The sequence below is a fragment of the Podarcis filfolensis genome (assembly GCF_964270895.1).
Source record: "Podarcis filfolensis genome assembly, chromosome: 3".
Classification (NCBI taxonomy): Eukaryota; Metazoa; Chordata; class Lepidosauria; order Squamata; family Lacertidae; genus Podarcis; species Podarcis filfolensis.
In genome coordinates, this window is record NC_139606.1 from 37,402,158 (window position 1) to 37,415,998 (window position 13,841).

General features: G+C 42.3%; 1 protein-coding gene across 5 annotated transcripts in view; it reads left to right on the forward strand.

Annotated features, from left to right (window-relative positions):
• The window catches only part of ADGRB3 (adhesion G protein-coupled receptor B3), a 437,944-nt gene that overhangs the window by 180,955 nt on the left and 243,148 nt on the right, over nt 1-13,841 (forward strand). For all 5 annotated transcript variants that reach the window (XM_083607031.1, XM_083607028.1, XM_083607027.1 and 2 more), the window contains one exon: nt 81-187. In XM_083607031.1, the coding sequence (XP_083463157.1) occupies nt 81-187 (107 nt within the window). The remainder of the gene's footprint in view (nt 1-80; nt 188-13,841) is intronic.

The following is a 13,841-nucleotide window of genomic DNA, read 5'->3' on the forward strand; positions in this document are numbered from 1 at the left end:
TCTGACTGGGCTTCTTTGGCTCTGACTGTTATTTCTGTTCCATAAATGCCTTTCCTCTTTCTATTCTTTGTGACTCACAGGCACCACTAGCAGACGCTGCTCTCTCAGTCTTCATGGAGTGGCCTTCTGGGAACAACCTAGCTTTGCTAGATGCATATCAAATGAGTACAGACACTTGCAGCATTCAGTAGGTGCAAAGCCAGCTTTAGTACTTGCTCTATTTATTCCTTGCTAAAAACAAAAACATCGGCATTAATGGGATTAACTGTTTGCTCTCCTGTCAGATCTGCTGTTTTAAAGGACAGAAATGCTACTAAGGAGATGGAAAAAAAGATAAAAATCAAATAGACTTAATTTATTTTCCTACCACCTTTCTTTTTCTCTCTCTCTCTTTTTAAAACTGTCACAGTTCTTGTAACTGTTAGAACATTGCAGAGTTTCTGGGTTTTTCATTACTCCCTTTATAAAATGTTTATAGGGACTGGAAGGCAAAGAACATATTTAGGTTTATTGGGAAACGTGACAGTGAATAAATTAGATTTACTGGAGCTACAGTGCAACATTTTATAACTCATTCAGCACTTTAATGCCATGCTCATAAATCAGTGACACTGATGGATCTTTCTTTGTTCAAATGTTGCTCTTCGGCTGGGCACAACTACGATAGCACAAAATTACCATAGGAGATACACACACACACACACACACACACACACCCCTACCTAAAGCAGTAGCTAGCTTCACATGTTGAAGTGCTGGGTGCTTTCCAAAAGTTAATTAAAAGCCTTATAAAAATAGCATGCAAATTAATTTTCCCTGATTTATAAATGACTATTTGGACTTGTTCCTTGCGAAGGTGGTGTTAGCACTTGTTGGTGCAAAACGAAAAACAAGAAAATCCATTGCGAGTAAACGTTCCCTTTAAATATCCCTGAAATATATTTTCTTGGCATATTTCTTTTTACCCTTTGTATGTGTACTGTTTCATTAACAGAAAGGTGCCCATCCTGATATGTGTTGGTCCTTTTCCTCGCCTCCAATGCATGCGCACAACCAGGGGCAGTGGCAGGAATTGGCATCATTGGGCAACTGCCAAAGCCCATTCACCAACAGGAGGGCAGCTGCCAACTTCTGGAGCTCTCTGACCCTGATGCTGCTCTTCCTTGATGAGTGAGCAAATAAACAGCAACGGGGGGCGGGAGGTGAGGAAGAAAACAGCAGTCTTTCTTTGCTTCACCCTTGTCCTTTGAGCAGCCGTGCAGACTGGGTTCAGAGGAAGGGGGCAAGTGAATCAGTAGTGGTCCAGAGGAAGGGGATTGACTGAGAACAGCTTGCTCAGAGACCCCCTGAAACTTGGAACTGACCCTGTACACTATAGTGTTTTTACTTAATTTTACTTCTACGTTTTTGACTACAAAATGTAGACACTTTGCTGTTTCCTGTGAGAGCGTTAACAGATGACAATTTTGCATTTCTCTTCATTCAGTTCCATTGGTGCTGTTCCATTAGTACAGCAAGGGCTGTAATGGCATGCTACAGAATGATAGTGGAATTTGGACCATGGTGTGGAAACTCCAACAGAAAAGATACATGGCTATGGAAACTGAAAGCTAGAGGGCCTAGTAGCTACAATATGCCACCATCCCATGCTCTTCAGATGTTTATAGCCTCTTTAATATATTGCTCGTCACTACCTCATTCTCTGTCAAGAAATTATGTGTGCTTTGAGTTTCAGCCTTAATCAGATACGCTGTTTCTTAGAAGGAAATGAGGAGCATATTCACCAGCCCTGTGTCAGTTCAGTGGCTGACTAACCTGCAGGAGATGAATGGAGAATTAAATCCCATTTTGAATTCTCTGGGTATTAGGCATTTATCTATTTCCATTTAGGAAGGATTACAGGAGGAGGAGGAGGAGGGTTGTAATTATTATTAGTAGTAATAATGATGATACATCTTACAGTGTTTGTTTTCATTTTCATCCTACTGCAGCTTTCAAATGCAAAACTGGGGGATTTGTCTTCCAAGGCAATAAACACAGACAGATATTAGGCCTTTTGGGATGCAACATTCCCAGCTTCCGGGAACAAGGCCAATTCCACGTGTTCCTCCTTCATTCCTCCCCTAACATGCCACCTTCAACATGGTTGTTCTGCTTTCTTTAAACCATGGTTTCCCACTATGCCCCAAATGGGAAACTGTGGTTTAATGGTGGATCTTAGATCATGGTTTGATCCTGCTTTAAGAACCTGCTTAGTAAACCCATCATTAAATTATAGTTCCCCATCCTGCAGTTAGATGTAATGGGGAACCATGGTTCAAAGAGGCCAGGTTCATAGCACCATAAAGAATAATTTGAGGGAAATGAGCAAGGCAGTATGGGTGAGGGGTGCACATGGACCTGAGGCTCATTCCTGCCTTAATCAACTGTGGCTTAGAATGCCAGGAATGTCGCATCCAAACTGGCCAATTTTGACCTAAAGGTGATACACAATTACAAAGAAAATGGACATATCTGTGAACTCTAGATAGTCTGGAAAGGCATACAACATTTATCTTCTTGGTCGAAGCTATATCTCAGCCTGACATTTTGGGAGCCATGAAGGTAACACACACACACACACACACACACACACACACACACATATATATATAATGACTTCTGTGCTCCTTCAAGTTCATGCCATAATTTTGCTTTCACTCTTCCCTCACATTCTTGCAAATGCCGAGATGAAATGTAATTTGATCAAAAGAACTCTGAGGTGAATAATGATTTGCTTCAGCTGCAGCTCATTAGAGCTGATTTCAATTTTTTCCAAATTATATTACAAGGGCCGCATATCATCCAGTCTCTCTCTTCCTCAGCGAAATGAGTGTTCTGAAACCGGGAATGAAAGGCTTCCTCTTTCACAATTTATTCCTTCCCCAGACAGTTTATTAAAAAGGAGTCAGCCTGAAGTTATTATTATTATTATTATTTATTTTAAATGGATTTGAATTTGGAATGATGGTCATCCACTCTCTGCAAAGGCTCGTTATTTTTACCACTGGCTTTTGTTCCAAAATCATCTCTCCACTCCCTATATTGTGCTTAACCAAGGACCAACTTGTAAACTTGCAGTTGGCTAAATTCTCCTCTTAAGAAGCATCTGTAACCCTGTACCCACCTGGGGAGGGCTGTTGTTTGAACACATTCTTTGTTGCAGAAGGTCTCAGGGTCAATCCCTGATTTCACCAGGTAGGGTTCCGAAAGACTACATTAAGACTCCCTGGAGAGTCACTGCCAGTTGGTTTCATCAATATTGAGCTAGATCAACCAGTGGTCTACCATGTTATACAGAAGCTTCCTGTGTTCTTATGTACTAAGACATTCCTCACCAACTGCTTCTTCTGATCTCTTCTATGTTTTTATGAGTCACTTACAGATATGTGCAAAGGGTAAAGTCTCCTCTGTTCAATACCGTTTTACTCTCTACTGGTGCAACACATATTTGCCGTAACTACTACAATTGTTCCCTGATTGCACATATATTTTTAGCAAAACCAGACTGCAATCAAAGGATGTATCCCAATTCTTTTATGAAAGAAAAGGGAAGAAATAAAAGCCATTTAATTTTTCTTGAAAAGGGGACAATCACATGAGGTCTTCCTTGTATGCTCTAGAGTGCACCATAGTTTATCTAATACCAGGAGAGTAACTGCCTTAAGCCTCATCTGCATTATACATTTACTAGCAGTGTCATACTATTTTAAACAGGTATGGCTTTTTCCAAAGAATCCTGGGAACTGTAGCTTGTTAAGGGTGCTGGGAGTTGTTAGGCGATCTCTCAAAGAGCTATAATTCTGAGTGGTTTAACAGTCATCCCCCTTTCCCAGGGAATTGTGGCTCTGTGAGGGCAATAGAGGTCGCCTAACAATTTCTAGCACCCTTAACTACAGTTCCCATGATTCTTTTGGAGAAGCCATAGCTGCTTAAGATGCTATGCTGCTAAGCTCAATTTATAATGCAGATGATGCCCATTCTGCTAGAGGAAGCCCATTCAAGGACGCCTGCTAGCATTTCCTCCCCAAAATCAGTTCTGGGTGGTTGGGAGAACCCCCATAACAGTGGGGGCAGGGAAGGGAGATCTTTCCATCTGGCAAGCAAAAATGGAACCATCTCCTCAGTGCTATGTTTAATTTCACCCTTTCTTTCCTGTAGCAAAAACAAACAAAAAACCCCACACAAACCAATTGTGTTTTCAGGCCTAAAGTAGTTCTTGCTTCAATCAGTTTGTCATGCAGATAAACTACATTGGCTGGAATGACCATGCACCTTATAACGGTCTCTCTTTTGATTTCCCTGCATTAATCATAACCAACCATTCATGGGAGACAGGCTCAACACCAATTTAACCTTCATGTATATAAACATCAAGGGACGCAGGTGGCGCTGTGGGTTAAACCACAGAGCCTAGGACTTGCCGATCAGAAGGTCGGCGGTTCGAATCCCCGCGATGGGGTGAGCTCCCGTTGCTCGGTCCCTGCTCCTGCCAACCTAGCAGTTTGAAAGCACATCAAAGGGCAAGTAGATAAATAGGTACCACTCCAGTGGGAAGGTAAACGGTGTTTCCATGCGCTGCTCTGGTTCGCCAGAAGTGGCTTAGTCATGCTGGCCACATGACCCGGAAGCTGTACGCTGGCTCCCTCGGCCAATAAAGTGAGATGAGTGCCGCAACCCCAGAGTCGGCCACAACTGGACCTAATGGTCAGGGGTCCCTTTACCTATATAAACATCAATTTAGTCCTTTCCCATCATAAGGACTAGCAATATTTGTGGCAAGATTTTTTTTGTTGGCAAGAGACTAGTGTAGTTTAAGCATTCAGCAAGCAGCAGCTTTAGCACATTAACACTTCCATATATTTAAACTCTTGCTCTTATTGCTGCCTTTTGCTCTGCCAACAGCTCTTTAACTTAATGCAGGATCCTTGAAGAAATAGCTGCCCAAGCAAAGCATACCAAGTTTTATAAACAGGAAATCACCAAATGAGGGGGGGGGGGAATAAGGTGCACATTAAAAGAGGTGGAAAGAAAGGCCACCCCAGGAGTAGTCAGATTGCACGACCATACAAATAATGTAGAGAAATTTATGTAATTTAATTTGGTTAGTGTTGTTCTGACTGCAAGACAGATGAGTTGTAGTTGATTTGGAGTGGTTGCTCTGGTGAGAGAAAAGGGGTACGGTAGCCAAATGATGTATGATCTAGAGACACCTTTTTGTTTACCTCAGTACAACCCTAAGGACCTGTTAATTTGATCAGGAAGCTGTCCTAGAAGAGGGGAGGTTAACCCTCTCACCTTTCTCCCACCCTCAAATGGACCCAGCAGTTGTTATTAGCTCTGCTGAGGGGGTGGGAATTCAAGGAACTATGCTATACAGGTGTCCCCCATTTATGTGGGGGTTAAGTGTAAGTGGGAAGCCCTCTCTAAAAAGCCTATGAATGCCTGTTTCCCCCTGTCTCCAGCTGCTTCTCTCCAATCCAGACCAAAATATTTAGAGTTGAAGCACTGGGCCTGGCTAGAGGACACATAGGAAAGCAGTTGCACCAGCTGTTAGGCAGGGAGGCTGAGCAGCCTAAACAAAGCCCTGCTGCACTTTTGGGGGCCTCCTCTGCCGCCATTCACATCCTCTTTGGGCTCCAGGTCTCCTCCCATCATTTCCTGGTATGGTTATATTTATGTATTTACTTCCCGGCACCACATGTATATGTGGTCATGCACAAGTTGATAATGTGTAATTGGGTGGGGAGGAGCATGTACTCTCTAGGAAGCAGTTCCATTTGAGGAAGCATTGACTCCATCCTCCTCAAGCCGTACCTCCCTGATCAAATTAGCAGGCCCCTGTGGCTGCTTTGAAGCATAGAAAAGGACATCAGACCTCACCTTGGTTCAACTGCGTCATGTCTTGTTTGGCCCCAAGGCATGAGGGAAACAAGCTACTGTCAACTCATTAAAACACTTACCATTTGATGCAGAACAAAACCTATTGGGTTTATTTTTATTCTTAGCATGGTTATAAGTTTCACAGAAAATGTGCCAAATTCACAAGTGTTGAATTCAAGCAGCAGCTGGAAAAGAAGAGTTGGGAGCTCAACTAAGTGCACAACAGCTTCGCCAGTCCAGCACCTCACATGTCAGGTGATGAGGGGGATGTGGATGTAGCATTGCTAAAAAGGCCTTTCAGGCCAAATGGAGAGGCCTAGATGGTCTAATTAGGGCCATGGGATGGAGGATCCCCACCATTGTTTGTGTGGCCATTCTGTGGACCAAGGTTACAAATACTTGTCCTGTACATGATTCAGGGAGAGGTGCTTCAAGGAGACTTATGCATAGGGTGTTTGCATCTGTTGTCCACACTTCACGTTTGTTGTTTAAAAAATACTATGCCTCGCACGGCATAGTCATGGAAAATGCCATGGCAGCAAGTGTGCAATCGTCAAGGCAGTAGCTTGTCCCCTCATGTATGCTGAGTGTTCTGTTATCACAAAACATCTATTCCTAATCCTGTGCTGCAGCAGTATTTATTTCCAGACTTCATCCTGCAATGGAAGACTTAGACAAGAGTTAGAACCCGTGTACTAATGTTATGTGTAATGAAAGGGACATAGAGATCCAGGAGCGGAACGAAATGCAGAGAGTTCATCCTCTGGCATCTAAAAAGTTCACACCAAGGCATTTTTTTGCAGTGAAAAATTCTGCATAAATATAACTGCTTTATACTTCCGTTCCCTCCACATCTTTCCTTTGAAAGGTGTTCAAGTAAGCCTGCATCAGGAGTTTGAGCATTTCCCAGATATGATAGATACACATTGTTCGGTTGTCAGATATTGGCCAGAGGACCAGGAAGTTCAATTTATGCTTTGTTGCTAGGGTAGCCAGTTGAAGATGGCATGGCTCCTGCACCTTTAATAGTTGTGTAGAGAGGGCATGTGAGCAGAAGCTGATTGCCATGCATGCTTCACCTGCTGAAATTGCCCCTTATACAGAACTATTAAGCTCATCTTCTTCACCTGGCCACCTTAGATGTTGCAGAATCCCCCAAACCCAACAGGTTCCTAAATGCCTATCGTTATTCTGCTACAGAAACAGCTTAAACAGCATGTTTTGCACTGAATTCTGATTCCTGTGTATTTTTGAGGCTTTTAGACCACCTTCTGTCTTAAATGCAGGATGGTGGTAAGTTTGATTGCACTGTGATATCCTAATTCCCAGCACTGGATTTTGTTTGCAACTGTTTATCTTGTATCACTAAAAAAAAAGTTGTTTTGAAGTGTATGTTCTTTAGCCTTTTTCAAAAGGTTAATGCTTAAGAACTGTACTTTTATTTAGATACAGGATGAGTTGAAAGTACATCAGCTGTTCTATGCAGATGGGTGTGGGCGGGCTCAGTGGTGGTTCTTTATCAGAAGCGTCAAGAGGTAAAATGTGGGAAGGGATTATCACAGAAATGGGGTTGCAGGGAGTATGGCGCCAACTGACTGCATATTCTAGTTGCCACACATCACAGAAAATTGTTTGACTACCATTTCCACTGCTGTTAGCATCTTGTCATTTCAAGGGCATGGAGAAATTCAACAGCAAATAAACTTCAGTTACGTGAGGAGTCAAGACATAAAACAAGGGCAATTTCTACGTCTTGCCCTCTGCGGCCAGCACCTCAGCTTTTTCCTGTCACGAAAGGTAGCAATAAAAATTATTTCCTGCGAAACTGAGAGTACATCACCCAAATAACTATGAAAACAAGGAATGCAATAAATTAATCAAGCATCTATGCCATTTTATATTTTGTGGAAAGGAACAATTGGGAAGAAAATCGTATATCTCCATGCCACAATGCCTTTTATGTAATAGTTCGGGAATTATGATTCTATTTTTGTAGCATCCAATTAATGAATGACTTACGCAACAACCCATGCATAGCTTTTTAAAACTATCACGTGGATGCTGAAGAGAATAAATTGCTTGAATTTTGCATTTTTGTGCTTAAAGAAACAGCAACCCTGTATTCACCTTGTGTCTTCAGTTCTGTACTCTATTAAGCTTTCTTTTTTCCCCATACTGATTGTAACAAATAAGTATGGACACAATCCAGACACGTAGACAGGATTACCATAGGCTCAACAGAGCCCTGTTTTTATCCATCCTATATTGCCACCAACACAAAGCCATTGAGGGAATGAGGGTGCGTGTGTGTGTCTCAAGCTTTCCCCCTCACTGTTCTTTAGGGAACAATGAACTTGCTCTGAACAGTTGAGAAAAGTTTCAGTGGGAATATGGTGAATGTGTACAGACTTCCCATTCCCCAATATGGCCCGTAATTCTGCCTGCATGAATATTCCTTTGCTCACATAGGGAGAGTGGCAGGGGGAGGAACTCCTCTACCCACAGGTACTATGCCTCTGGTGAACTGAACATGAACCGATAGAATTTTAATTCTTGGCCGTAATTTGAGAAACACTGCAGCACGACAAATGTAATTCATGTTTGCAAAACAAATATCTGTAGCTAGAGATACCAATATTGAGATGAAAACCAAGTGCCATGACACAGTGTAAAAAAAACAGGGTTCATTTGAAGAATACTTGCTGTTTAAAACACAAAGACTTTATTCCCTGAATGAGAAGACCCATGCAATTTAACTGCTGGCTATAATATATCTGTCGCTCTGTGTGTGCATGCACATGTCACAAGCTTTTCGGAGACCTCATTCTCCTTTCCTTTGATTTTCCCCCCCTCTTGTCAATTTACATTACGTAAAGGCAGAACACAAAATCTTAAAGACATGCCCCATGGTTAAGCACCAGCAGCAGCCAAATTGTTCACACAGCATTCCAGTATCAGCTGGTTTAATCGGCGACAATTGCAGTATTTAGAGAAAAGAATGAATGCTATAAAGCAAACATGGGGAGAATTTTAAGAATGAAACTATTTCCAGGGCTGAATCTACTACATTTGCTCTATCTGTCCTCGCTTTCTGATGAACATTGTACCTCTTAGTGCTACAAATCCTATGCGCTTCAATTCTTCTGCTTCATTTATACTTATTTTGTACTTTTTTCCAAAATTACCTTCACAAGGTGAAGACTTGAGAAAATATACAACAAAAATAGTAAGAACATATATGTACATAGATGTAAAAACCACAAAACCTAAGAAAGTTATGCAGCAGCAGCTAGTGGTTTCACCCAAAGCCAAGCAAAGTAGGCCGATTTATGAAACTAAGCAGTAGATATATCTCACAGGAATAATTCTATACCAAACACAATAGAGAAATAAATTTTCTAATAATTCTACTACATGCGAAATAGATTTTTCATTTTATAGAATTATAGAATCACAGGGTTGGCAGGGAGCCCAAGGGTCATCTATTCCAACCCCCTGCAATGCAAGAATCTCAACTAAAGCATCCATGACAGATGGACAGATTTTCTTACCACATACCTGGCCGTGCTTCGTTGTTTTCCTCTATTGTTGAATTGTTGGAACACTCTGTTAGTTTTGTTTGTTATATATATAATAAAATATATTTTAAAAATCTACTACAAACAACAAAATTTACATAACAAATGCCGCTCAAAGGTTTGCAGACCCACTGAAATTAAAGTAAGGTCCATTCATTTAAATAGGTTCACTCTGTGCAAGTAGAATGACTGTTGACCACAGCCCCATAGGGTGCAATCCTGTGACCCCTGGGAGAATGACATAGGAGCCATAGGATGCACCAGAGCTTCTGCTCTGGTGTGGGTGGGTGGGTGGGTGGGTATGGGTGGTGTGGGAGGGAGGCAGAACCAATGTTGGATCCCTGCCATTTTGGCAACTTTCTCAACCCTGACCCTAGCAGTTTGAAAACACATCAAAGGGCAAGTAGATAAATAGGTACCACTCCAGTGGGAAGGTAAACAGTGTTTCCATGCGCTGCTCTGGTTCACCAGAAGTGGCTTAGTCATGCTGGCCACATGACCCGGAAGCTGTACGCCGGCTCCCTCGGCCAATAAAGTGAGATGAGCGCCGCAACCCCAGAGTCGGCCACAACTGGACCTAATGGTCAGGGGTCCCTTTACCTATATAAACATCAAGTTAGTCCTTTCCCATCATAAGCACTAGCAATATTTGTGGCAAGATTTTTTTGTTGGCAAGAGACTAGTGTAGCTTAAGCATTCAGCAAGCAGCAGCTTTAGCACATTAACACTTCCATATATTTAAACTCTTACTCTTATTGCTGCCTTTTGCTCTGCCAACAGCTCTTTAACTTAATGCAGGATCCTTGAAGAAATAGCTGCCCAAGCAAAGCATACCAAGTTTTATAAACAGGAAATCACCAAATGAGGGCGGGGGGGAAATAAGGTGCACATTAAAAGAGGTGGAAAGAAAGGCCACCCCAGGAGTAGTCAGATTGCATGATCATACAAATAATGTAGAGAAATTTGTGTAATTTAATTTGGTTACTGTTGTTCTGACTGCAAGACAGATGAGTTGTAGTTGATTTGGAGTGGTTGCTCTGGTGAGAGAAAAGGGGTACGGTAGCCAAATGATGTATGATCTAGAGACACCTTTTTGTTTACCGTAGGTACAACCCTAAGGACCTGTTAATTTGATCAGGAAGCTGTCCTAGAAGAGGGGAGGTTAACCCTCTCACCTTTCTCCCACCCTCAAATGGACCCAGCAGTTGTTATTAGCTCTGCTGAGGGGGTGGGAATTCAAGGAACTATGCTATACAGGTGTCCCCCATTTATGTGGGGGCTAAGTGTAAGTGGGAAGCCCTCTCTAAAAAGCCTATGAATGCCTGTTTCCTCCTGTCTCCAGCTGCTTCTCTCCAATCCAGACCAAAATATTTAGAGTTGAAGCACTGGGCCTGGCTGGAGGACACATAGGAAAGCAGTTGCACCAGCTGTTAGGCAGGGAGGCTGAGCAGCCTAAACAAAGCCCTGCTGCACTTTTGGGGGCCTCCTCTGCCGCCATTCACATCCTCTTTGGGCTCCAGGTCTCCTCCCATCATTTCCTGGTATGGTTATATTTATTTATTTACTTCCCGGCACCACATGTATATGTGGTCATGCACAAGTTGATAATGTGTAATTGGGTGGGGAGGAGCATGTACTCTCTAGGAAGCAGTTCCATTTGAGGAAGCATTGACTCCATCCTCCTCAAGCCGTACCTCCCTGATCAAATTAGCAGGCCCCTGTGGCTGCTTTGAAGCATAGAAAAGGACATCAGACCCCACCTTGGTTCAACTGCGTCATGTCTTGTTTGGCCCCAAGGCATGAGGGAAACAAGCTACTGTCAACTCATTAAAACACTTACCATTTGATGCAGAACAAAACCTATTGGGTTTATTTTTATTCTTAGCATGGTTATAAGTTTCACAGAAAATGTGCCAAATTCACAAGTGTTGAATTCAAGCAGCAGCTGGAAAAGAAGAGTTGGGAGCTCAACTAAGTGCACAACAGCTTCGCCAGTCCAGCACCTCACATGTCAGGTGATGAGGGGGATGTGGATGTAGCATTGCTAAAAAGGCCTTTCAGGCCAAATGGAGAGGCCTAGATGGTCTAATTAGGGCCATGGGATGGAGGATCCCCACCATTGTTTGTGTGGCCATTCTGTGGACCAAGGTTACAAATACTTGTCCTGTACATGATTCAGGGAGAGGTGCTTCAAGGAGACTTATGCATAGGGTGTTTGCATCTGTTGTCCACACTTCACGTTTGTTGTTTAAAAAATACTATGCCTCGCACGGCATAGTCATGGAAAATGCCATGGCAGCAAGTGTGCAATCGTCAAGGCAGTAGCTTGTCCCCTCATGTATGCTGAGTGTTCTGTTATCACAAAACATCTATTCCTAATCCTGTGCTGCAGCAGTATTTATTTCCAGACTTCATCCTGCAATGGAAGACTTTAGAGGTCAAGAGTTAGAACCCGTGTATTAATGTTATGTGTAATGAAAGGGACATAGAGATCCAGGAGCGGAACAAAATGCAGAGAGTTCATCCTCTGGCCTCTAAAAAGTTCACACCAAGGCATTTTTTTGCAGTGAAAAATTCTGCATAAATATAACTGCTTTATACTTCCTTTCCCTCCACATCTTTCCTTTGAAAGGTGTTCAAGTAAGCCTGCGTCAGGAGTTTGAGCATTTCCCAGATATGATAGATACACATTGTTCGGTTGTCAGATATTGGCCAGAGGACCAGGAAGTTCAATTTATGCTTTGCTGCTAGGGTAGCCAGTTGAAGATGGCATGGCTCCTGCACCTTTAATAGTTGTGTAGAGACGGCATGTGAGCAGAAGCTGATTGCCATGCATGCTTCACCTGCTGAAATTGCCCCTTATACAGAACTATTAAGCTCATCTTTTTCACCTGGCCACCTTAGATGTTGCAGAATCCCCCAAACCCAACAGGTTCCTAAATGCCTATCGTTATTCTGCTACAGAAACAGCTTAAACAGCATGTTTTGCACTGAATTCTGATTCCTGTGTATTTTTGAGGCTTTTAGACCACCTTCTGTCTTAAATGCAGGATGATGGTAAGTTTGATTGCACTGTGATATCCTAATTCCCAGCACTGGATTTTGTTTGCAACTGTTTATCTTGTATGACTAAAAAAAAAGTTGTTTTGAAGTGTATGTTCTTTAGCCTTTTTCAAAAGGTTAATTCTTAAGAACTGTGCTTTTATTTAGATACAGGATGAGTTGAAAGTACATCAGCTGTTCTATGCAGATGGGGGTGGGCGGACTCAGTGGTGGTTCTTTATCAGAAGCGTCAAGAGGTAAAATGTGGGAAGGGATTATCACAGAAATGGGGTTGCAGGGAGTATGGCGCCAACTGACTGCATATTCTAGTTGCCACACATCACAGAGAATTGTTTGACTACCATTTCCACTGCTGTTAGCATCTTGTCATTTCAAGGGCATGGAGAAATTCAACAGCAAATAAACTTCAGTTATGTGAGGAGTCAAGACATAAAACAAGGGCAATTTCTACGTCTTGCCCTCTGCGGCCAGCACCTCAGCTTTTTCCTGTCACGAAAGGTAGCAATAAAAATTATTTCCTGCGAAACTGAGAGTACATCACCCAAATAACTATGAAAACAAGGAATGCAATAAATTAATCAAGCATCTATGCCATTTTATATTTTGTGGAAAGGAACAATTGGGAAGAAAATCGTATATCTCCATGCCACAATGCCTTTTATGTAATAGTTCGGGAATTATGATTCTATTTTTGTAGCATCCAATTAATGAATGACTTATGCAACAAGCCATGCATAGCTTTTTAAAACTATCACGTGGATGCTGAAGAGAATAAATTGCTTGAATTTTGCATTTTTGTGCTTAAAGAAACAGCAACCCTGTATTCACCTTGTGTCTTCAGTTCTGTACTCTATTAAGCTTTCTTTTTCCCCCATACTGATTGTAACAAATAAGTATGGACACAATCCAGACACGTAGACAGGATTACCATAGGCTCAACAGAGCCCTGTTTTTATCCATCCTATATTGCCACCAACACAAAGCCGTTGAGGGAATGAGGGTGCATGTGTGTGTCTCAAGCTTTCCCCCTCACTGTTCTTTAGGGAACAATGAACTTGCTCTGAACAGTTGAGAAAAGTTTCAGTGGGAATATGGTGAATGTGTACAGACTTCCCATTCCCCAATATGGCCCGTAATTCTTCCTGCATGAATATTCCTTTGCTCACATAGGGAGAGTGGCAGGGGGAGGAACTCCTCTACCCACAGGTACTATGCCTCTGGTGAACTGAACATGAACCGATAGAATTTTAATTCTTGGCCGTAATTTGAGAAACACTG